Genomic DNA, 22,314 nt, shown 5'->3' with positions numbered 1-22,314 from the left:
TTTGTGAAAAAAAAAATCATATTTATAATTAAAAAGAAAGTCATGACTGCAAATCCGAATTTCTTAAAGTCTAAAATAAGACTATCGGTGATTAGTAGATTATTAAAATAATCGTTTGCAGCAGCCCTAGTGTATCTTTACTTTTGGCTCATTTATTCCTCCATAGAGCACTTTGTTCTCGTGAAATCCTTCACTCTTAGCAAAAAAGAGAGAACCTATCAAATTCCATTAGAAAGCCCACGTGCAAACAGTCGATGATAGTCCGACAGGAATGGTTGGTTTGACAGAACGGTTTCCTGGAAGAGCTCCGCTCTGGAACGATCAGCTGTAAAATCTCTGACGTGTCTCCCTTCCTCCAGAGTGCCGGGATCACCACAAACGCCGTTAACGCACAGCCATAAAAACTGTGCGGGGTTTGCAGCGCAGCTGGGGCTGAGCGGCACGCGCTTTCTGTAAAAGTTCTAATGAGTTCTGAGAAACGGCAGCTGACGTCCGCGCGCGTCATCCAGCCTGAGCTCGCACGCGCCACAGCTACGGAAGTCAGAGGTTTGAACGCAGTTTGCTAGTCTCTCCAAACCCACCACGGTCACCAGAAACACAACCGAAAACCCGGAGCAAGAGGACGAACGTGTCCGAGCAGAAGGGCGGTGACGGAGAGAGAAACGGACACACAGGAAGAGAGGAGCAAGTAGCTTCACGAGTTAGCTACGGAGCGACACCGACGGAGGCCCGACTCACATTGTAAAGGTTTTGCCACCCCCCGGACGAATCGATGTTCTGAAACTCTTGCTCCATTCTGAACAAAAATATGAACCCAAGAAAGCAGTAAGGCGGTCGCAGGCTGGTCAGCGCCTCATTCCGCTCTGGCGGCCATCTGCACGGCGGTGTGTGACCCTGGAAGCCCTCCGGGAGGCTGACGCGCGCGCCGCGGACAGACTCGGGTTGCCAGTTTTTCAAGCACTTTTACACAAACGGTTCCGCTTCCGCTCACCTCCACCAGCACGCGGCTGCGCGCGCGGCAGTTCGCACTCTGAGAAGTAACAAAGATTAAAAAAAAAAAACGATAATAGCTGAAGATGGGAACTAGATTTTTAGATTTTATTTATCTGCACTTATACAACATATTGAAAAAAACTGGTATAGAAATACGTAAAAAGTAGTTGTAGGAAGAGACAAAACACAAACCCATATGGGCTTATATTAAAACCTTTACCTAATGAAACTTTAAATTAACATAAAATACATTTTTATAGCTACATACAAGCCACATATACTTAATTTGATCTATTTATCAAAGATAGCTACCAACAAATTTTCATCATTGGTTGGGAACAAAAAACATAATCATAAACCCTTTTCATTGAAATGATTTTAAAATAAGATTACCATTAGTTGATCAAAATCTGGACTTTCTAATGAAAACATTGATTGTGATTTAAAACATTACTGTAATTTCCTAAAGGTGAAACCTCACATTAATGGATTTTTAAAATGTCTTTTCCAAATCTTTACATTACATGAAACACAAGAATGCCCAGATATTGTCTCATGTATTTGACTCTTGATAGACCCCTTTGTTGTTGTCTTTTTTTGTTTGTTTGTTTTGTTTTTGTTATATATTTGTTAGGGCTTTTAATCGTTAAAAAAAACAACTAATTTATCGCAAATCTGGAAAAATTATTGCAATTAATTGAGTGGAAACTCTTTGAATTAGCAACATTTCTGGTGCATCCATCTGTGACCATGAGACTGACCAGATGTTTAAGCTGCTGTTCAATAAACATCACAACTTTGCTTTGAAATGCACAAGAATATTTGATTAAAATGTGCACATTTATGTGAATTACTAATGTGTTTAATATTGTACTAGAATAAACAAATGATAACAAAAATGGCTCTCAGATTATGGTCAAATTCTTCAGCTGAAATTGTTAAAAATTCAACACATTGGCTGTTTTCATCCATGAAAAAATAATGAACAGTCCTGCAAGTTTTCTGTGTAATATATACAAATACTAATAGTATCTTGACCAAAGTATTTACTTCATGTACTTGCGCTGTGACTACAAAATCTACTTAATAAATGGAAAAAATATATAAATATATAAAAAAAACAGGCAAGAATAGTTATTTGTTTGCCCCTCAATGGTAAAATTACAAGTAGGCCTAAGTTTAAAAGTAGCTCTTTTTTAACATAGAAAGAACATTTATTTGAAATGACTAAATTCATTTTTTTATTTTATTTTTTTATTTTTTGTCCAGACAATGAAGATCAGGGAATCCCAGGTCTCTGAATTATTGTGGTTTCTGTTGCTTTGCAGATATTTGCTGCTCTCGGAATCAAATTCAATGTAAAAAATCTGCAGAGATTTGTTTGAAAGAAAATGATTCATTTTGAATCACTCAAGGAGGGAAGGAATGACTGAGTCCAAACAAGTTCATGTCTGTAGTATTTTTAGCAAACTAATCTTCTTTTAGGCCATAATTTTTTTTATAAAAAATAAAAACATAAAGTTTGACGTTCTATCACTGTTGTGTTTACTCATGTATTGCAAGAACCTTATTTCAAAGTTCGGGTTCTATAACTAACCACAAGAGGGCGACAAATCGCTGTTATTATCATCAACCAGTAATAGTTAAAGAAATCATTTTCAATAAGTTTTGCGAACCTAATACCAGCGTTTTCTTCTTATCTTTTTTTGTTAGAGTTTTTAAAACTCAAAGCAAGTAATTAAAAAGTATTTTTTCAGTTGTTTCCCTTTTTTTAACGTATGGCTTTTATAGAATGTTCTATGAGTTCTCGACTGACAAGCTTTTTTTAATCATTAAACATCTAAAATGTCCATATGAATGCTTTCTTTTATGCCATATTTTCAAAGTTCTTCAGTAGCCTACATGTTTTTTTTTTCAAGTTCAAGTCCCCCTCTGATGAAAATCCTGTTTTTAGAGTTTCTAACATGTCTGTGTGTCATTTTTCTTCTGAAATAGAACAAATGTAATAAGAAATCATTTTGTTTTTGCATTTCCGAGTATTTCTCCTTTTAAATCTGTCAGTCAAACTGTCTTGGACAGACTCTGTTTGAATGAGTGATCTTCTTTATGTCACAACTAAGGAGTTATTTTGCGCCCATAAATATTTCAGACCCAAATAAAAAATTTGGAAAAGAAAAAATACCAGTGTTTGGCCAAAACAAAATGTAAAATGTCCAAAAATGTTTGCTATTCTAAAATAAACTTAATTATTTCAGCTTCAAATGTTCTGTTCTTTAGGTTTCAAAACTCAAAATTTCAATTTCAAAACCTTTTCACTTTCAAATCTTTTTTTTTCATTTTCAAATCTAAAAATTTCAGTTTAAAAACTTTTGACCCCGTTGTGTGGTGTTGGGGCGGGGCTAACGCGAAGGACCAATCAAAATCGATGAGGGTGGTAACTTCAGTTCCGATGCGTTCACTGACTCTGAGAACTGTAATAATTACAGTCAGAAAATGTCTGTATCGTCTGTACTACCTTAATCTGAAGTTGTTCTAAGACGGGTGTAAAAAGCAGAGTTTCATCGCGAACAAACCGCGTCTCCAAAACCTCATTTCGTTTATTTAACAAAATAAGATGGCGCTTTGAACGGGCGAGATGTAGCAGTGGTGAAGATTTTTGCTGCCGAGACACAGAGCTATCATAATTAGACAGGGGGATCAGGGGCGGAGCTGCTCAGCTCCAAAAGCCACGCCCCCTCAGAGGAGATTTTAGAAACAGAGGCTTCAGATCAACATGAAAAACGTATTTTTAAGACATTTATGTTGTGGGATTTTGGTTAAAAACTTCATAATCATAATTAAAACACTACTGGGAACGTTTTTTTTTTTTTTTTAATAAAAAAATGTCTTAGGGAGACTTTAAGTTTTTTTTTTTTTTTTAACCTAACTTGATTTTGCTAATAATTATTTAGAAGTGAAAGAACCCGGTCAGCATCTGTCTCCCTTCAGCAGCCAATCAGTGTGCCTCAGGTGTGGGTTGTTCACGATCTTCCCAGCCCAAACGCTCAATGAAGATGAACTCACTGTGAGGCCCATTTAATAGGAATACTCGGGAAAGGGCAGTGTACAGAGAGAATGCCCCTCCACCAACCACTGGAGGGTTAAAGGAGATCTAGAAAAAAATAGTGAATCCATCGATGTGAAGCACCCGCATCATCCTGTAAGACAGAAAACAGTGTGTTGTTCAATGACACTGCAGGAGCTTCTAGAAATCTGTGATGTGGCTTCATTTGCTTACTCTTTGGTCTACTGATGACATAAACTCTTCTTCTTTGTCATGGGGCTGTTTCCATAGCGACGTCTTCCGGCATCCTCCTCGCTCGAACCAACACCACCATGAAGGTCCCTGAAGAGAACCCAAACCCAGACAGGTTTCTGCAACTAACACACACAACCAAATGATACGTATCACCGCCTCTAGAGGGAGCCAAACATCAGCAGAAAGCCTGACTCTGACTCTGGTCTATACACACAACCTCCAGTTACAACCTCAGACCTTTACCAAGAACATTCTGTCTGCCCTGATCAACCAATTTATTTTTTTCATTTACCTTTATTTAACCAGGGAAGTCCTGCTGAGATAAAAAAAATCTCTTTTTCAAAGGAGCCCTGGAGCTGGACCAATCAGCATCTTTCTTCCTTCAGCAGCCAATCAGTGTGCCTCCTCTCTCTAGCCAATCAGATTTCAAAATGTTACTCCAGTTGAATGAGCTCTGTGCTATTGAAAATTAAAGTCAAATCAGATTTCAAAATGTTAAAAAATCCAAATTAATGTATAATATATCCCTGCTCCGTTCCATTTGAAAATACATCCACTTGTAGACAAAGAGATCCATGAACGTCTTTGTTTTCCTGGTCTGACCTGGAATCTGGATCAGAACTGTACAGCCTAGCTCTGATATTGATCATTGCTTCTTGTCGCACGTTCCTGTTGGCAGGCTTCTCCTGGAGGAGCTGAGCTATTTCTGCCATCATAGGACTCCACCTCAGGATTCCGTCTCGACTTTATGCAGATGATGGTGTTCTGCTGGTTTCATTTAAATAAGACCTCTGGTGTGCATTGTCCTGATTCTCAACTGCAAGAAGCAGCTGGAAAGACGGACCGTACAGCCACGTCTGAGGCCATGGTCCTTGAGAGGTAAAGGATTGTCTGTCCTCTCTGGGAGGATGGAGAGCTCCTACCCCAGGTGGAGGTCTGGAATGTTTCTGCTTCAACTGCTGCGTGTGAGCCTGCTCCGATTAGTGGGAGAAGACGGATGGATGGATGGATGAATGGATAGATGGATGGATGGATGAACAGATAGATGGATGGATGGATGGACAGATGGATGGATTAACAGATGGATGAATGGATGGATCGATGGATGGATGAATGAACAGATGGATGGATTAACAGATAGATGAATGGATGGATCGATGGATGGATGAACAGACAGATGAACAGACGGATGAACAGATGGATGAATGAATGGATGGATGGATGGATGAATGAACAGATGGATGAACAGATGGATGGATTAACAGATGGATGAATGGGTGGATCGATGGATGGATGAACAGACAGATGAACAGACGGATGAACAGATGGATGAATGAACAAATGGATGAAGGAATGGATGGATGAATTTCTTTAACCTGTACTGTAAATGGTTGTATTTTTCCTCTAAAAGATGCTGCCCTCTCCTTTGAATATTGTCATCAGAGTTACTGGGTGCATGTTATGGTGACTCTTCTGAACCTCACAATAATGTCATTTTCTTCATAATCTTCTCTCCTTCTGGGTAATTCTTCCTGTTTCCACCCCTCAGCACGCTCCAACTGTCTGTTTTGTCTTTTCTTTTCATTTTTTACTTTTGCATCTTTTAACTTTTAATTCCAAAGACATAAAATACACTCAACGTACAATATCTGATGTCACCAATCGGATTTTGTATTTAAAAAAAAGCTAAAGACAAAAAGGCATATGAAACTGTTACATTGACTCAACTCAACTCTGTTCAGAAAATTGTAATCCAGCAGCACGAAGTAAAATCTGAAGTTCCTTTAGGTTCACCTATTGATGGACTCAAAAATTCCTCTTCTAATTTCAACACCTTTATGATTTAAAACCATCTGAATAATCGATGTAAAACAATATTCTCCGTCAGAGGGGAAAGCAGAATGTACACAAGTTTATTTAAGGGGTAAAACAGCCACGTGCACACATAGGGCTTCAGGGGTGCTTGAACACCTGCCCTTTGTCTTGTATTAAAAAGTGCACTTGGACCTGCTTTTATAAAAATTTATGATCTATTTTTTTTTAAGTTTTTTAAGTTTTTTATTTGTATTTATATTACTTAAATCTTGTTATAAGAAAAAAACATTGCTACAAATCCCTATTGTACTCTATTGTACTTTCATACTTCGACTCACTTGGACTCAGAGAGAGAGAGAGAGAAACTTCTGCTGCCACACGGAGAACTGAAGCGGTGTGACAGTGAAACAACTTCAACCTGTGAGTTCTGGTCTAACTAGTCACCATCCGCGGATTCCATGAGCTAAAATGTGGCAAATATTTCAAAAAATACTCTATATTAGTCCAAGAGTCAGTTTCTACTTTAGCCATACGACTGAACGCAGCACATTAAGTCAGAACACACAGATCGTGCAGGGACAGCAAGTTGGGTACTAACTACAAAATAAAACACTTCCATAACAAAAGAATTGCATTTCCTGAGTTCATAGCTTCCTCACCGCAGGTCTAAGACTAAATAAATCTGTTTAATGTCATATTTTCTGATTAAAAATAGCTTTTTAAAATTCTGTTTCCCAATGTTTTTTTTTCAAATCTTTGAAATCATAACAAAATTATGTGTTTAGAGGACAGGATGCAAAAGAGTTTTAGGCAGCTGTGAATATAGAACTAGAGTCACTTTGGGTTCAGCTCTCAAAATCAGGAAAATGTGTTTAAACCAAAAGCAGGAAACTGGGCTTGTTGGCAGAAACATAAACACTTAATAAATAAACTAAAACAGGACAAAAACCCATGGAGAAATAAAGAGAGGAAAAGCAGACACTTCTATTCGCTCAGGGCAATGAACAGACATGAAAACAGCTCCAGATGATCGACATGAACCTGCAGCGACTGACAGGAGACAGAATCTGACTAAAACTCCAGTAAAACACCAAAACTAAAGTCCTCCCAGCAACAGTATTATTAAATATTGATAATTTCAACATTCTGGGGATGAAAGTTCTTGGATCTGTGCTTAAAATATTACAATTTATATTAAACTTGATTCATGTTGACGCCTGCTCCACAATCCCAAAATAAAGAGCTTCCTGTGTTTTAATGTTTTGGATGTTTTTCAAGTCTATGACAATTAATTGTTTCATTAAAAATGACACTTTTATCACCTTCACCAACATGGATCATATAGCTGAGTAGTTATTCCTAATATATAAATATATATTTTTTAATTTCCATATTGTTTAAACCATAAAAAAACACACACATGCACACAAAAATGCATTTTCGTTGCCCTTCTCCAACACTGAGCCCCTGGCCCTCAAAAATCCTGTGCACGTCCCTGGTGTAAAATGATACTTCTTAATATTGAAGTCAATGGAAAATAGCAGCCTGACTCCAGTGGAGAAAATGTAAGTAGATTTCAGATTCTTTTATTTCTAAAACCCCATTTTACAATCAAGGTTGTCTTGTTTAAAAAAAAAACCCACAACAAAACAGGTGATCTTTGTTCTATTTTTTTCTATTGAAAGAAGCCACAATGTGTCTGTACCATAAACATGATCCGTGTCCGTTTAGTTTATGCTATGAACTGTTTATTTCTGTTTGTGGTGATGCAGGAAATGAGTTCCAGTCAGCTCTTTGATAAATAAGATCCACCTGTTCTGAGCTTTGCAGTTTGCCTTGACGTTGATGCTTGTGAAGCTGCTTAGGTAGGCAGGAACCGTCAATAAAGTACACAAAAAACACCCCAGATAACACTACTAATGTGAAAGACCCCCAAACACCGACACAGACAAAACAACATTTAATAAAACTCATTTGAACTGTTTTTTCTACGTGATTTCATGTATTTCTGTGCTTCTTCTGTGTTTCTCGGGGGGGTCAGTCTTGGTCATCTCATCAAATGAAGCCTGACTTAATCAGGCTGGGATGAACACCCAAACACTGACGGAAGATGAAGTCACAAAGATCTTTCTCCTTCATCTGTTCACCTCGTTTCATTTTTATTTATGCTCCAAGAATCTGACTCAGACTTTCCACAGAAACCTGCCGTACAAGTGCGACAGTTCAAGATTATGAGGGATGAGTGGGGAGTGACTCGGCTGCTGCCACTCAGGGAGGTGGGCAGGGCTGTGAGGCAGAACCTGAGAGCAGCAGGTGGAGGAGGAAGTGGAGATATCTCTGTCAGGGGCAAGGTGGAGGACATGGCCCGGCCTGCTCTCGCAGGAGCTCTGCTCATCCTGGTACTGGTTCTGAGTCTACAAACAAGACATCTTGTTGGGTCGGATTTTCCTCCAGTAGCCACGGTCCCTGGAGATTTCATGATTGGAGGACTGTTTCCCATCCATGAAGACGTGAACATGCAGAACAGATCCTTTGACCCGCAGCCCCCGCAGTGCATCAGGTAAGAACTCTCAGTGTTTGGGGTAAACAAGCATGAATGTGCTCCAGTTTAGTCGATGCAGACATTTATTCTCTGTTAGTAACGTGAGCATCGCTATTCTAATTTAGTTTAGTTTCTAATCTAGTTTCCCTGTACCTAACAGCAGTAACACCGCTTAGGTGTGTGGGTCAGCTCTCAGTGTTTGACTTTCAGAATCCAACACAGGTTTGGGGACGTGGTCCTGTTCAGAATGTCTGTGTGATCAGAAAATCCTGTTCCTTCATTTCTACCTCCAACTGGGTTGAGTCATTTTGACCTCTGGCAGCTGCAGATGGTGCATATTTTTAAAATTGATCCCACCTGATGCTGGGGGACAGACAGTGAAGGGACAGGGGGTCCAGTACTCCAGAAAGTTCTGATCCTGGGCCCTTCTTCCTCTTACCTGTAACATATTAGAATTCCTAGAAGACCTGCAGCTTTGGGAAATGCGAACAAGATCCACATAAAGAGACAGAACCAGGAACGCTCTGTTCCACTCTGGTATTCCCTTTCAAAGCTGCAAGCAAAAGAAGTTCAGGTGGAGCTTCCAGGGTGGCATCAGTATCCGCTGTTTCAGCTGAGCTGTACAGCAGGCGGGGCTTGGATACCTGAGTAAAAGACCGCTATCCCCGCAGGTTTGAGGAGCGAGGCCTCTCGTGGGCGTTGGCTATGGTCAATGCCATTGAAGTCCTGAACAGCTCTCCTATTCTGACTGAAGTCAACGTCACGCTGGGCTACCACATCCTGGACTCCTGCTCGGATGTTAGCACGGCTCTGAGGGCCACGGAGGACCTTCTCCAGAGGGTGGCCCCCCTGAAGCCTGTCACTGCCGTTGTTGGAGCCTCATCCTCTGAAATATCCATCGCTGTTGCCCGACTTCTCACCCTCAACATGATTCCTCAGGTAAGCAGTGGGAGGCATCCATGCAGCAGCTGACACATTAACAACAATGCAGAGTACAAGCTGTTCTGACTCACTGAAGGCCCTCAGGTGGTCTGTACCTGCACACATCATACAAGGTTTCACGCTGTAACTCAATGCCACTGTGGCAAAATAAATGTGGACTCTAAAGAATATGAAGGACGTATGCTGATGTTGGCTTCACTGGACTAAAGCACAGTCATGGTCCAGAGGCTGCAGAGTTCCCACAGAATCTCTGGTTTAGCAGATGAGGAAGTATTACTCTCCATGGCATGAGGATGTTCCAATGTAGAGATATCACGGAGACGCTCTGACACAATAGACCCCTTTCACCGTGACGTCAGACAAGATGGCGACAGGGCCGTGAGTGTGATGTGTACATTCCGTTAAAAAGATTTAGACCAGAAGACCAAAGAACTGAACACTGTTTAACATAATTTTACATAAATAATAAAAGTTGACCATTCCAATTTCAACAGAAAAATGTACAATATTTATTTATGAATGTCCAGCTGAACTGTATTTTCATTTCCTGCCTTAGATTGTTCACAAATCTAAATACAATTTTGAAAAATCCTTCTATATTTGAGGTCTTATTGAAAATATCGACCTTTTATTTGAGCAGATATTATTCTAACGGCTTCTATTTTAGCTGATGTAATTTGCATGTATTTTAAGTGCGATCGAGCAAAAAAACTGATAGAAATTCATGTTGGCCACATTTAAGACCTTCAGCAAAGACACACATCTCTGCATTGCCTGTACACATTTTATCCACAGGAATTCGTGGATCAGCTGAGCTGCTGGTCTGACTGCAGGCAGGATTACTGACATTTGTACTCTGATTTGTCAACAATCTAAGAAGGGAAAACCAATACAACCAGATAGGACATTTTTAAAATAAATATTGTACACATTTATGTTACACTTGGTTTGGTTACCTTTTATTATTGATGTAAAATTGCTTTAAACAGCGTTTAGCTGTCAGCTTTGCCGTTCTAAACCATAGACACCAGAAGCGACTCTGACTGTGACGTCATGTGAGAAGAAGGGTCCGTGATAGTAATGTTGTATGCATATTTGGTTTCCAGCACATATTATCGTTGATAATATAAGCATAAAACCATGAGCCCAAGACACTTTTCTCCTTCAGAATCTGCTGGAATTATCATGTTTACGGTTGAAAAGTTACAGTAAAACATAAACCCTGGAGCTCCGATGTTCAAGGGTTATCGCAGCTTCCAGGTCTCTGCTCTCCTTTTAATCATGTTTTGTTTGTTAATTGGGATTTTTAAAGTGTAAAGATGACATCCAGGTTTTTCTGTTCCAAAGATCAGCTATGCATCAACCGCTGTCATCTTGAGCGACAAGAGCCGCTTCCCCGCCTTCATGAGGACCATCCCCAATGATGAGCACCAGACCGCAGCCATGGTCACTCTGCTCAGCACTTACAACTGGACCTGGGTGGGCGTGGTCACTACAGATGGAGACTACGGCAGATCTGCACTGGAGAACTTTGCTAGCGAGGCTTCTGAAAGTGGCATCTGTGTGGCGTTCAGGCTGGTTCTGCCCGAGTCTGTGACCAACCCCAACATCCAGTCTTCCATCAGAGACACAGCGGAAACTATTTACAACAACCCGAAAGTCCAGGTCATCGTGTCGTTTGCCAAGCCCACTCACATGGTCTACCTGTATCAGGAGCTCAAGGATCAGACGCTGAGAGCAGGACAAAGCCAGAAGTCCATGAGGAGACTTTGGGTGGCTAGTGACAGCTGGGCGTCCTCCAGCTCTGCAAGAGGAAACTTGAGTTTAGAGGAGATCGGTCAAGTTGTGGGCTTCACCTTCAAAAAAGGAAACCTGAGATCTTTTGAGTCTTACCTGAACAGGCTCGGCTCAGGTGAACTGAGCTTTAAAGGGAAGGACCGCCTCATCCAGGAGCTGTATACACAACTCAATGGCAGCAAAGGATACACTGACAGCGAACTGGCATCCAAAGCCGCCAGCATTCTCAAGGAAAACACGCAAGCGGACACCATCTTTAGCATCGAACTGGCAGTGAGCGCCATTGCTCAGGCTGTGGCTTCCATCTGTCGAAGCAGAGAATGCAAAAGTCCTGGAGCTGTGCAACCCTGGGAGGTAATCACACTGATATTCATGTCTCAACTCAGACAAGACATCAGACACAACATCCACTTCTAGGAATCCTCACTTCATGACGCTGAACTCACTTTACTTTATAAGTCAGATCATTTTGATGTTTAACCCTTTAACTCCAGAGGCATCACTGGTGACGCTTAAACATAAAATCTTTAACTTTTCAACCGGTAACACAATCATTCCAGCAGATTTTGAAGGAGAAAAGCGGCTTGGCCGGCTCGGCAGCTTTTCTCCTTCAAAATCTGCTGGAATGATTGTGTTACCGGTTGAAAAGTTACAGTAAATCATAGAACAAACACTGGAACCTGGGCGTTAAAGGGTTAAGAAATGTTTGCTCCAAAGCAGCTGGGGTTAAAACTGAACTGAGCTGTGGCAGCTGATGGCGTCATAACCATCAGCTCCTCAGATAATGCAGCCAAAACCTGGACACGGACGGTGCCGGTATCCTAACCCTAGCCTGGTCCGTGTCTGGTACTGCGTCCAGTACTGGGTCAGGATACCAGTGTAGTCCATGTCTTAGTACCCGACCAGTACCGGTTTGCAGCCTGGATGTTGGGGAGCCTTGATTTAAATTGGATGTCAAAAAACGACAGTTGGGGACACTAAAAACATCAATTTTTGACGCGGAGGGTCTCTAACCTTGTGTCCAAATGTGATGAGTTAGGACTGAGAATCTGTTGTAATATGTTACTAGAGCAAGATAACATCGGGCCATTAATAAAAACGGAAAAATGATCAGGAGGGCCAAATAGAATCACCCAGCAGGCCGGATCCATTGACTTTGACACATGAGATAGAGGATCAGAGTTAGCTGAGAAAAAAAATACAGTAGCCATGGGCTGAAGATGAATGATGAAGAATCACATCATCACAATATAATGTTCCCTAGTTGATCTCCGTCTGGTGAAGGGATGTGTTTCATAAATACCCATTGTTAGGTGAAATCTACAAAGTAGGATTACAGATGTAACTCCTCACTACTCACTATATTCACTTTTCTCAGACAGACATGAACCTTTTCACACTTTTATCTCTTGTTTAAACTCTTAAAGTTCAAACCTTCACATAAAAATATGTTCAGGATTACAGAATGAAAACAAATATCTGATCGTGGTCAAAGATGTATGTAACTCTGGTAAACTGCACAGGCGACAAGATTAATTGACCAGATCAACAGCCAATCAGGATGCAGAACACAGTAAGCTGAAAAAAAGCATGCAAAGTTGGGCTGAAAAAATCTGAGAAACAGCAAGACTGCAAAAGATGAACTGTAATATAGTGGGGGATACTGTATTGTTATCGGCTTTATGAACATTGTTGTCATTTTGCCTTGAGTCACAATGTCCAAAAATGCATTTGACTTGTCTTTAGTTGTGTTGACTTTATGTTATATTAAAAAAAAAGGAAAAGTTTCAAATATTTGCTGTATTAGCCAAGGTGTGTTCTAAATATTGGCTTCATCTTTTATTATGCTCATACATCTTCAGTCAGATGACAACGCTACAGCTTTGGTTCAAGGGTACTGAGGCATCAATGCACACAGCACATGTGGACTCTCTGAGATGAAGGAGCAGGTTTTCATCGCCACAGACATTCAGCACAGACGAGTCAGGTCTCAAATCTCACAAACAAATGTTTGACATTAGAGAGGATGTTCCACTTCTCGGTCTCAGTGAAGACTCTCGACAGTTGACAGAGGAGTGGAGGGTCGACTGCTTTTCTTAAACTCTGGAAAATTGGTTTGCCCTCTCTCGGTGGGTGGAGTGTTCCTGCCTCAGGTGGAGGAGTTTAAATATCTTGGGGTCTTGTTCACGAGTGAGAGAAGATCGGAGCGTGAGATTGACAGACGGATTGGAGCGGCGTCCGCCATTTTGCGGTCGCTGTACCGGTCCAGTGTGATGAAAAGAGAGCTGAGCCAGAAAGCAAAGCTCTCAATTTATTGGTTGATCTTTGTTCCAGTACTCACCTATGGTCATGAGCTCTGGATCATGACCAAAAGAACGAGACCCCGACTACAAGCGGCTGAAATGAGTTTTCTCCGAAGAGTGGCTGGGCGCTCGCTTAGAGATAGGGTGAGAAGATCGGTCACCCGGAGAGAGGTTGATGTAGAGCCGCTTCTCCTCCGCATTGAGAAGAGCCAGATGAGGTGGTTCAGGCATCTGATCCGAAGGCCTCCTGGGAGGTGTTCCGGGCATGTCACACTGTGTGAATCAGGGAAAGACCCAGAACACGCTGGAGAGACTATGTCTCTCGGCTGGCCTGGGAATGCCTTTTGGATCCTCCCAGAGGAGCTGGAGGAAGTGATCGGGAAGAGGGATGGATGGATGGATGGATGGATGGATGGATGGATGGATGGATGGATGGATAGATGGGTGGATGGATAAATGGATGGACGGACGGACGTTCGGACGGATGGATGGATGAATGGAAATTAATCAAACAAAAATGTGAAAGACAGGATGACAACTAAAATCTTACAGAGATGATGAAGAAGCGTTTAATTTTTGAGACAAACCCAAAACGACCACACAACAACACAGAACAAGCTGAGCCTTAATATTTCCACTTTCATTTTTGACCACAACAAACCACTAAGAAAATGTCACCATGAAGATGTTGTCTTTTTGTGATTGATCGTTAATTCATGTCTTTGTGATTGAAGAATTTTCAGTCATCAACAAGTTCTTCAACAAGTTACAAGTCCTTCATCAGTTCTGTCTTTGGCTTATCTCAGCTTTAGATTGTTGTTTATGTTGACCTGAATTCAGTTCTGATTCCATAATGAAATTTGACTCCTTCTGAAGGTTCTACAAGCTCTGTGGATGCACAAGTTCACCCTTGAAGCCCACAGCTACAGGTTCAACAGCAGAGGAGACATCAACTTGGGCTATGATGTGACGCTGTGGAGCTCAGATGGAAGGAACGATATTATCCTGAATGTTGTGTCAGAGTATCATGTGCACAACAACAGCTTCACCAACCAAAGCTTCATGCAGCTCCCAGAGCTCCAGGTAAGAGCTTGATCTGCTCCTTCTCTGAGTGCTAGAACAGCTAAAGTAGAATAATGAAAGCAAAATTCAAATAAAGTCAAGGAAACATGCAAGTTCTGAAAAGTAACATAACTACAATGTTTGTCTGCCTCCCCAGGACATCATCTCAAAGTGCTCCAACAGCTGTATTCCTGGAGAGTTCAAGAAAACTGCTGAGGGCCAGCACACCTGCTGCTATGAGTGTGTCAGCTGCACTGAAAACTACTACACTAATGACACAGGTATGAGAGCAAAGTCACACTAATCTGTAGACAGGTTGAAAAGGTTTACCGACAACCACGTAAAACCACACTGAGCAGATAGCCTTATAAGGTAAAATGCAGTGAGGCAAGAAGTATTGGTCTCCAAACTGTCCTACTTAAAAAGATGTAATGTTTATCATAGAAACACTTCGACTGTGAGAGATAGAATGTAACAAAGTTATACAGGAAATCACATTGATTCATTTTTAAATAGTTTATTTGTATAGTAATGTAGAAACAAGATTTCTGTTCATTACAGATCTGTTTAAGATGCTCTTCTCTCCTCCACCTGTAATTATGTCATCTGTTTGATCTGGTTCTCTGTATAAAAGACATCACACCCTTTAGCTGTCAGACTGCAACCTCTCCATCATGTCCAAGACCAAAGAGCTGTCAAAGGACACCTGGGATAAGATTGTAGGTCTAAACGAGACTGGAATTACCCAATCTACAATTAGCAAGCAGCTTAATTAGAAAAGATAAGCTGTTGGAGCAATTAATAGAGAATGGTAGACAAACAAGATCATTGACAATCTCCCTCCACCTGGGGCTCCAAGCAAGATCTCACCTGGTGGAGTACAAGTGGTCCTAAGAACACCGAGCATAGAACATGGCAGCCTAGCCCTGTATCTCAAAAACCACCACCCAGGTTGTTTTCCAGCTTTCCTTTCCCACCTTGCTACTGATTATCTGACTCAGGTGTTTCTACTTTTTGACTGCCTGAATAAACCTGCAGGAAGAGCTTAAAAGCAGGCAGGGTGGGTGGTAGATATCAAGGAACAGGGTTTGGACAGCCCTGGCCTAGAACTGCACATGTCAATGACCTGAGGAGGACTGGAACCACAGTAACAAAGGTTACTATGGTAACACACAGCATCTACATGAATTCAAGCCCTACAGAACTTCAAAGGTCCCTTTCCTTAAACCTGTACATGTCCAGGACCCTCTAAAGTTCTTCAGATCCCATTTGGGTGATCCAGAGGAGGATTGGGATCAGATGTCGTCATACCAACATGGAAATATTTGGCAGAAACACCACTCACTGTGTTTAGAGGGAGAAGAACTCCGAGTTTCCTCTCCAGAACATCATACCTACTGGGAATCATTGGAGTGAAATTATCACGCTTTGAGGCTGCATTCCAGCAAAGGAGACAGAACGACTGATCCGTATGAAGGAAAGGATGAATGTATCCTTGAAATTTCAAGTTGGTGTATGGTCCAGCCAGTCTGGACCCCAACAGATAATCTAATCCACAAAGCTAAATCAGAGTCAGACAGGCTGAGGTCAATCATGAGCATGAGATCATCCAAGAAGAAACTCGAGTTGTCAGAGTCCAGGCGAGGGTCAGGGCAGGCAGCAAGCAATCAGATGAAGCTGAGTCAGAAACAGAAGATCAGGTCCAGAATGAAACATTCAGTAATGCAGGCAGGATGGCACAAACAATACTTTCTGAGTCAGGCTCCACGCAGTGCTTAAGTGGAGCTGTGGGTGATTAGCAAATGAGAGACAACTGAGCAGCATCCAGGAACTGTGCGGTGAGGCTGATGGGAGATGTAGTGCAGTCAGTACTCTGGAGACGGCTCCCGCCGGTGACAAGGGGGAAAGAGGAGCGATGACTCCTGACACGTACAGGAAACTTTTGACCTGTCTCATGGGTGTTATGTTACAAAGTATAGAGATGAACTTTAGTTTTGAACAAAATACTTTTTTCTGCACAAATAAGTAAAAAAAAAAAAACATCAATGCCACTTCCTGGATTTTATTTTTAACATTCTGTCTCTCACAGTTAACATTACAAACCTCTCTTATCTTAGTAAGTGGTACAATTTGGAGATTGGGTGTCTGACAAATCTATTTATTTATTCATTTAACATTTAAATCATAAATGGGAGGATAAAGCCTCTTGAGATGAAACATCTTGTTTTCAAGAGGGCCCTCCTTTACATCATGTAAACAAAACTTATCAAAACAGATTTGACAGTAAAAGATGACACAACACTCACACACATTCATACAAAACACACTGACTCACAATATACGCCTCTCCTCCTTACAACAGTTCATAACAAAAGCTTACATTCATCTCTGGCATTTGCATCTCCTGCTCCTACAGACATGGACCTCTGTCTGAGCTGTGACCCCCACACCCAGTGGTCTCCTGCAGGCAGTTCCAGCTGCATCCCTAAGGCCCTGCTCTTCTTCTCGTGGAAAGATGGCTTTGCCGTGGTGCTCCTGACCTTTTCTGCTCTGGGCATGGTCCTGGTTCTACTGGTGTCAGCTCTGTTCCTGTATCACCGTGACACGCCAGTGGTGAAAGCTGCGGGGGGGCCGCTAAGCCACATCATGCTGTTCTCCTTGATGATCAGTTACACCAGTGCCATCCTGTTTGTGGGGCGACCGACCCACTTGCAGTGCAAGGCTCGTCAAGTGCTCTATGGCATCAGCTTTACTCTGTGTGTCTCCTGCATTTTGGTGAAGACTCTGAAAATCCTGCTAGCCTTCCGATTCAACCTGGAGCAACAGGAGGTCCTGCGGAGGCTTTACCAGCCTTACATCATAATCACTCTCTGCTTGGCTATGCAGGCGGTTACCTGCATCTGCTGGTTGGTCTTTGCAAGTCCATTTAGGGAAATTACCATTCAACCAACCACTCTGCTGGAGGAGTGTCATGAAGGCTCTTATCTTGCTTTTGGGGTTATGTTGGGTTACATAGCAGTGCTGGCATTTGTGTGCTTCATTTGTGCGTTTAAAGGACGCAAACTGCCCCATCAGTACAATGAGGCCAAGTTCATCACATTCAGCATGCTGCTGTACCTGATCTCATGGCTGCTCTTTATTCCCATCTACGTCACCACCACAGGCCTCTATGTGCCCGCTGTGGAGATGGTGGTTATTCTACTGTCCAACTATGGCATCCTCTGCTGCCACTTCTTCCCCAAGTGCTACATAATCCTGCTCAAGAAGGAGCAGAACACCTGCAGTGCCTTTAGGAAAAATCTCTATGAATATTCCAGTAAAACCACAGATTCAGTGGCTGTTACAGAGAGTTCAGACTCTCACTGTCACTATAGACCTCCATTCATCCCTGAAATCTCTCCATCTTTCTTTCAGTCTGCTGTGACAGTAGACAACAAACCCAGCACACCCCTAACCCCCAGCCCCCAACACCAAGCAGGAAGAAGAAGCAGCATCTAAAGTGTGCTGCTTTGAAAAAGGTTGAAGTACAGGCATTTCATAGAGTCTGTGGTCTTTCATTCACCCCCTTAGTCACAGGAAAATGATCCATGATTAAGGACTGGCTGTCTGGCTGCTTCCAAATGCTCTAAGAATCTGACCATTCTTCCTAAAACCTATTAGCTTTTCCTAAAACCTGATTGTTTTTCATACAACATAACTCTCCACCACCAGCTCAGTGGCCTTGTGGTAGAGTGTCCGCCCTGAGATTGGAAGGTCGTGGGTTCAAATCCCGGCCGAGTCATACCAAAGACTCAAAAAATGGGACCCAGTGCCTCTCTGCTTGGCACTCAGCACTAAGGAGTTGGACTGGGGGGTTAAACCACCAAATGGTTCCCGATCGTGGCTGTGTCTGCAGCTCACCGCTCCCCCAGGGGATGGGTCAAATGCGGAGAACAAATTTCACACACCTAGGTGCGTGACAAATAGTGGGACTTTAACTTTAACTCTCCTGTTCTTCTTAGAACATGTTGGGTATCAATGGAATGATCAACAGTGAAAGGGAGGTCAACACCCACCGCTTATCCACTACACAGACCTCAAACAACTCCCCCAGCCCCTATGGTGTTCTGACTTTACAAATAAACACACACACCAGCCCCTCTCCAGGCGGATGTGTCCAATGTCTTTCAAATAAGTACTCAAGTGGGAGCATAGGAGCAAAAATGTCTAGTTTCAATTTCAAACACAATAAAAGAGTATTGATCCTTACTGGATAAATGGTATTGGCATCTTGGTTAAAGATCACTTTAAAAATGGTATTGCAGCCTCTCTTTGACACACAACACTACATAGAAGTTGGCTGTGTGTTATAAGATGTCATGGCTCACGCCATACAATGCCGCAACTTTGTCTCACAGAACACCACCTTGAAGTGGCCACATCATCAGCAGTCAAATGTGGCGTGCTAATTGTTCCAGCAGGCACCTATGACAGCAAGGCCTAGCCTCAGAAGAGCTCATGAGAGTAGCAAAACATCTTCAAGGAAGCATACATTTCCTTTACTTTGTGCAAGGTTTAGAACAGGACAAAAAACCTGTGGTTGGCCAATGTCCACGGACCATTAATTTATATAAAAAAAAGGCCAAAGACTAGTAATAAGGCTATGATATGTTACAGCTTTATTAGAATCATTGACCTGAAAGACTGGAACCTAGTAATCGAATGAAGAAATGACACTGTGCCAAAACATACACGGTAAAAAAAAAAAAAAAATGCTGTGAATGAGTGGAAAATGAGTTGTGACAAAATAAGTTTTTCTTACTCGAGTTTTTGAAAGTTTGAACAGCACATGATCACTTTACTGCACGTTTGCACTTTAATGTATTTGTTTTTCCTTTTAGCCACAGCAGCACAGTGAATCACTGGCAATTCTCATGTGGGAATTGGCTTCATGTACTGTCTTGACTAACTTTGAAAAAATGTAAAAAAAAATGTCACTGGAACAGCAGTGTTTCAGGAGGTTCAGCAGGTTTGCTAATGATCAAAGAGTTAGCCATTTGATCCCTGCTACCCCCAGTCAACTGTTGTTGTGCCCTTGGGCGAGATACTTCAGCCTCCTGGCCTCCAGTGTGGCTCCACTGGTGTGTGAATGTGTGTGAATGTCCCGATGATGGTCAGAGGCGCATACTAGCCGCCATACCTCTGTCAGACCGTCCCAGGGCAGCTGTGGCTACATCAGTAGTTTACCATCACCGAGTATGAATGAGTAGTGAATGAACAATGGATACAAATTGTAAACGCTTTGAGTGGTAGGAACAGCGCAGAAGAATCCAATCCATTATTATTTGTGACATCCAGTCTTTCAATGGTTTGGACATTTTATGTACAGCTGCAGCAAATCATCTTACTTGATAGTAGTTTGTTAGTGTACTCTGGAGGACGGTATACTACGAAAAAGCCATCCACCATCTGTACCCACTTGATCCTGTAACTTTTTAACATATTTATGAACTAGATATATAGCATTACCTGTGATAATGCTAATGTGAATGCTGTAAGAGGAATTTGGCCACTGAAGATACTGAAATTGATAGGTAAAAATGCTGGAGTTGATAGCCAGCTAAAATATTAGCTAAATGCCAAATTACCCTAAAAAACTATAAAAGAATCTTAGATTAGCCAAAACAGCTAGCATGTGGACGAAAAAATTGACTAAATTACAAAAAAGCCTAAAAATTGGAAAAAAGTGTAAATTAGCCAAAACAGCTATTGTGTAAATATTAACCTAACTCCAAAACAGCCTAAAAAACTTTTTTCAAAAAGCCTAAATTAGCCAAAATCTGCTAGCATTTAGCTGAAACATTAGATAAACTCCAAAACAGCCCCCGAAAAAAACAAACAAGCCAAAAAAAAAAAAGAAAAATTGCCAAATCAGCTAGCATGTTGCTGAAATATTAGCTAAACTCATAAACAGCCTAAAAATTTTTAAAAAGCCTAAATTATCTAAAACAGCTGGCATGTAGCTGAAATTACATTTTGCTTTTCAAAAGATATACATTTATCTGTTGCTGCCATCCTCATAAGACATTTTAGATCTAAACTCTGTGCAATGGGTGTAGATTTTGGTCGTGTGTTACCTGTTTTTCGTGTTTGTATTGTTATAAAAATGAAGTGTTAAAATGAGATAGAGTAATTGTCACATATTTTACGCTTCTGTTAATTGCTCATCATCAAAATATTTTAAATCATTTGTGTTTTACATGAAAGATTAATTTCTTGGCTTGACATTTGTATCCCTTTCTGTTGTGTGATCTGTTTTGAAAGTGTTATTACCAATCAAAGACACTGACACATTGTGTTAACTACTGGCATTAAAAGGATGGTTGTTCTCAAGTAACAGGGCTTTAGTCCACTATCCAGATACTTAGTGGATTGTTAATATTTGCTTCTGCTCAAATGACATCCAGTTATTTAATCATTTTGGCTCACACCTGGAGCTACCAGCACAAAAACACCCATAGATCTGTAGCAGCAGTTAGAACTGAAGAAACTACTCAAATGAGTTGTCTTCTCTTTAACTTTCTACAGTTTTATGAAACTTTATAACAAATGCAAACATGAAAATGTTTTAAAATAACCACTATTTGATGCACTTTGTGTTTTATCCTAAATAAATATGTTTTTTTTAATATATTGTGATGTACTGTGTATGAGATATGATTGTAAACATTAAAACTAATAATGACAGGTTTCCTAAATGTATTTCAGTAATGTATAAAAAATTCTACAAGTTAAGGCAACTTTTGTTCAAGTCCAATATTGCTTCCACCTTCACCTCCACATGATCAACTTCACCAACAAAGAGAGTGATGTAATAACTCAAGATCAAGATAATCATGCTTAAACCCATCCTGGGATGGTGTGTCTTTGCGTGGTAAACACTAAACCAGGGGTGTCCATCTCCAGGCCTCAAGGGCCGGTGTCCTACTTGTTTTCCAATCAACCTGCCATTAAGGCTGCTTATTGACTGAACACACCTGATCCAGGTGATCAACAGCAGATAAGGTTTCTGGAAAACCAGCAGGACTCCGGCCCTCAAGGCCTGGATTTGGACACCCCTCCACTAAACAGTGTTCTGACCTATGAGTCGCCATTTTGACAAATTATTTCCACTTTGATTGTCAGAAGGTCATTTAATCTGAACCCACTTGGGCAAGCAGAAAATCCAACCCATGCTTCTTTGGATTGGCTGTTAGTGAACGGATCTGCACAGAGAAGGTGGAGTTCTACTCGTATAAGGTAGAGGATCTTCTGTGGTTATCTTCCTTTACTGCCAACTTCCTTTACTTTTTCTATTTTTGTTTCTGTTTCTTTGCTCCAGGTCCAAGAACCTTCCTTTGTGCTTTCTGTGTCAGAACATTTTATAATTGTTGTCATTGTTCTTTGGGTTTTTTGAAATGAAGTTTCTAATGGACTTATCATCCTGGACCTGTCCTTGGTCGCTTTTGACCACGTACCCAGCAGGGCAGGCTCTTCTCTTGATGTTTCCTAACCATTTGCTGGCGAGACATCTTAGAGCAGAT

The 22,314-nt window shown here is 41.3% G+C and overlaps 2 protein-coding genes and 1 long non-coding RNA gene across 3 annotated transcripts in view; 1 reads left to right on the top strand and 2 right to left on the bottom strand.

Annotated features, from left to right (window-relative positions):
• Nucleotides 1-1,015, bottom strand: part of ptpn2a (protein tyrosine phosphatase non-receptor type 2a) — a 19,224-nt gene extending 18,209 nt beyond the window's left edge. Inside the window, exon 1 of the mRNA XM_024267495.2 lies at nt 739-1,015. Within this exon, the coding sequence (XP_024123263.1) occupies nt 739-795 (57 nt within the window). The 5' untranslated portion in view covers nt 796-1,015. The remainder of the gene's footprint in view (nt 1-738) is intronic.
• A 2,881-nt stretch (nt 1,016-3,896) lies between these two features.
• LOC112143478 lies at nt 3,897-6,836 on the bottom strand. The gene is made up of 2 exons (XR_004949296.1): nt 6,445-6,836; nt 3,897-4,378 (listed from the first exon to the last, which is right to left on the bottom strand). It is a non-coding gene; the product is annotated as an uncharacterized LOC112143478 (long non-coding RNA).
• A 605-nt stretch (nt 6,837-7,441) lies between these two features.
• Nucleotides 7,442-18,565, top strand: gprc6a (G protein-coupled receptor, class C, group 6, member A). The gene is made up of 6 exons (XM_024267493.2): nt 7,442-8,666; nt 9,320-9,587; nt 10,938-11,741; nt 14,567-14,773; nt 14,910-15,033; nt 17,169-18,565. The coding sequence occupies exons 1-6, from the start codon at nt 8,272-8,274 to the stop codon at nt 18,248-18,250; spliced, it is 2,880 nt and encodes a 959-aa protein (XP_024123261.1). The 5' UTR covers nt 7,442-8,271; the 3' UTR covers nt 18,251-18,565.
• Nucleotides 18,566-22,314: the final 3,749 nt, after the last annotated feature.

Source organism: Oryzias melastigma, linkage group LG16 (genome assembly GCF_002922805.2).
Source record: "Oryzias melastigma strain HK-1 linkage group LG16, ASM292280v2, whole genome shotgun sequence".
In the NCBI taxonomy this organism is placed as follows: Eukaryota; Metazoa; Chordata; class Actinopteri; order Beloniformes; family Adrianichthyidae; genus Oryzias; species Oryzias melastigma.
This window is presented reverse-complemented; position numbering and strand designations above follow the sequence as displayed.

Bases quoted from the DNA above. Each gene is read 5' to 3' on its own strand.
- gprc6a (XM_024267493.2), top strand. From the start codon at position 8,272: ATGCTCCAAGAATCTGACTCAGACTTTCCACAGAAACCTGCCGTACAA. The intron at 9,588-10,937 runs GTAAGCAGTGGG...TCTGTTCCAAAG, and splicing joins CCCTCAACATGATTCCTCAG to ATCAGCTATGCATCAACCGC. The intron at 14,774-14,909 runs GTAAGAGCTTGA...CTGCCTCCCCAG, and splicing joins TGCAGCTCCCAGAGCTCCAG to GACATCATCTCAAAGTGCTC.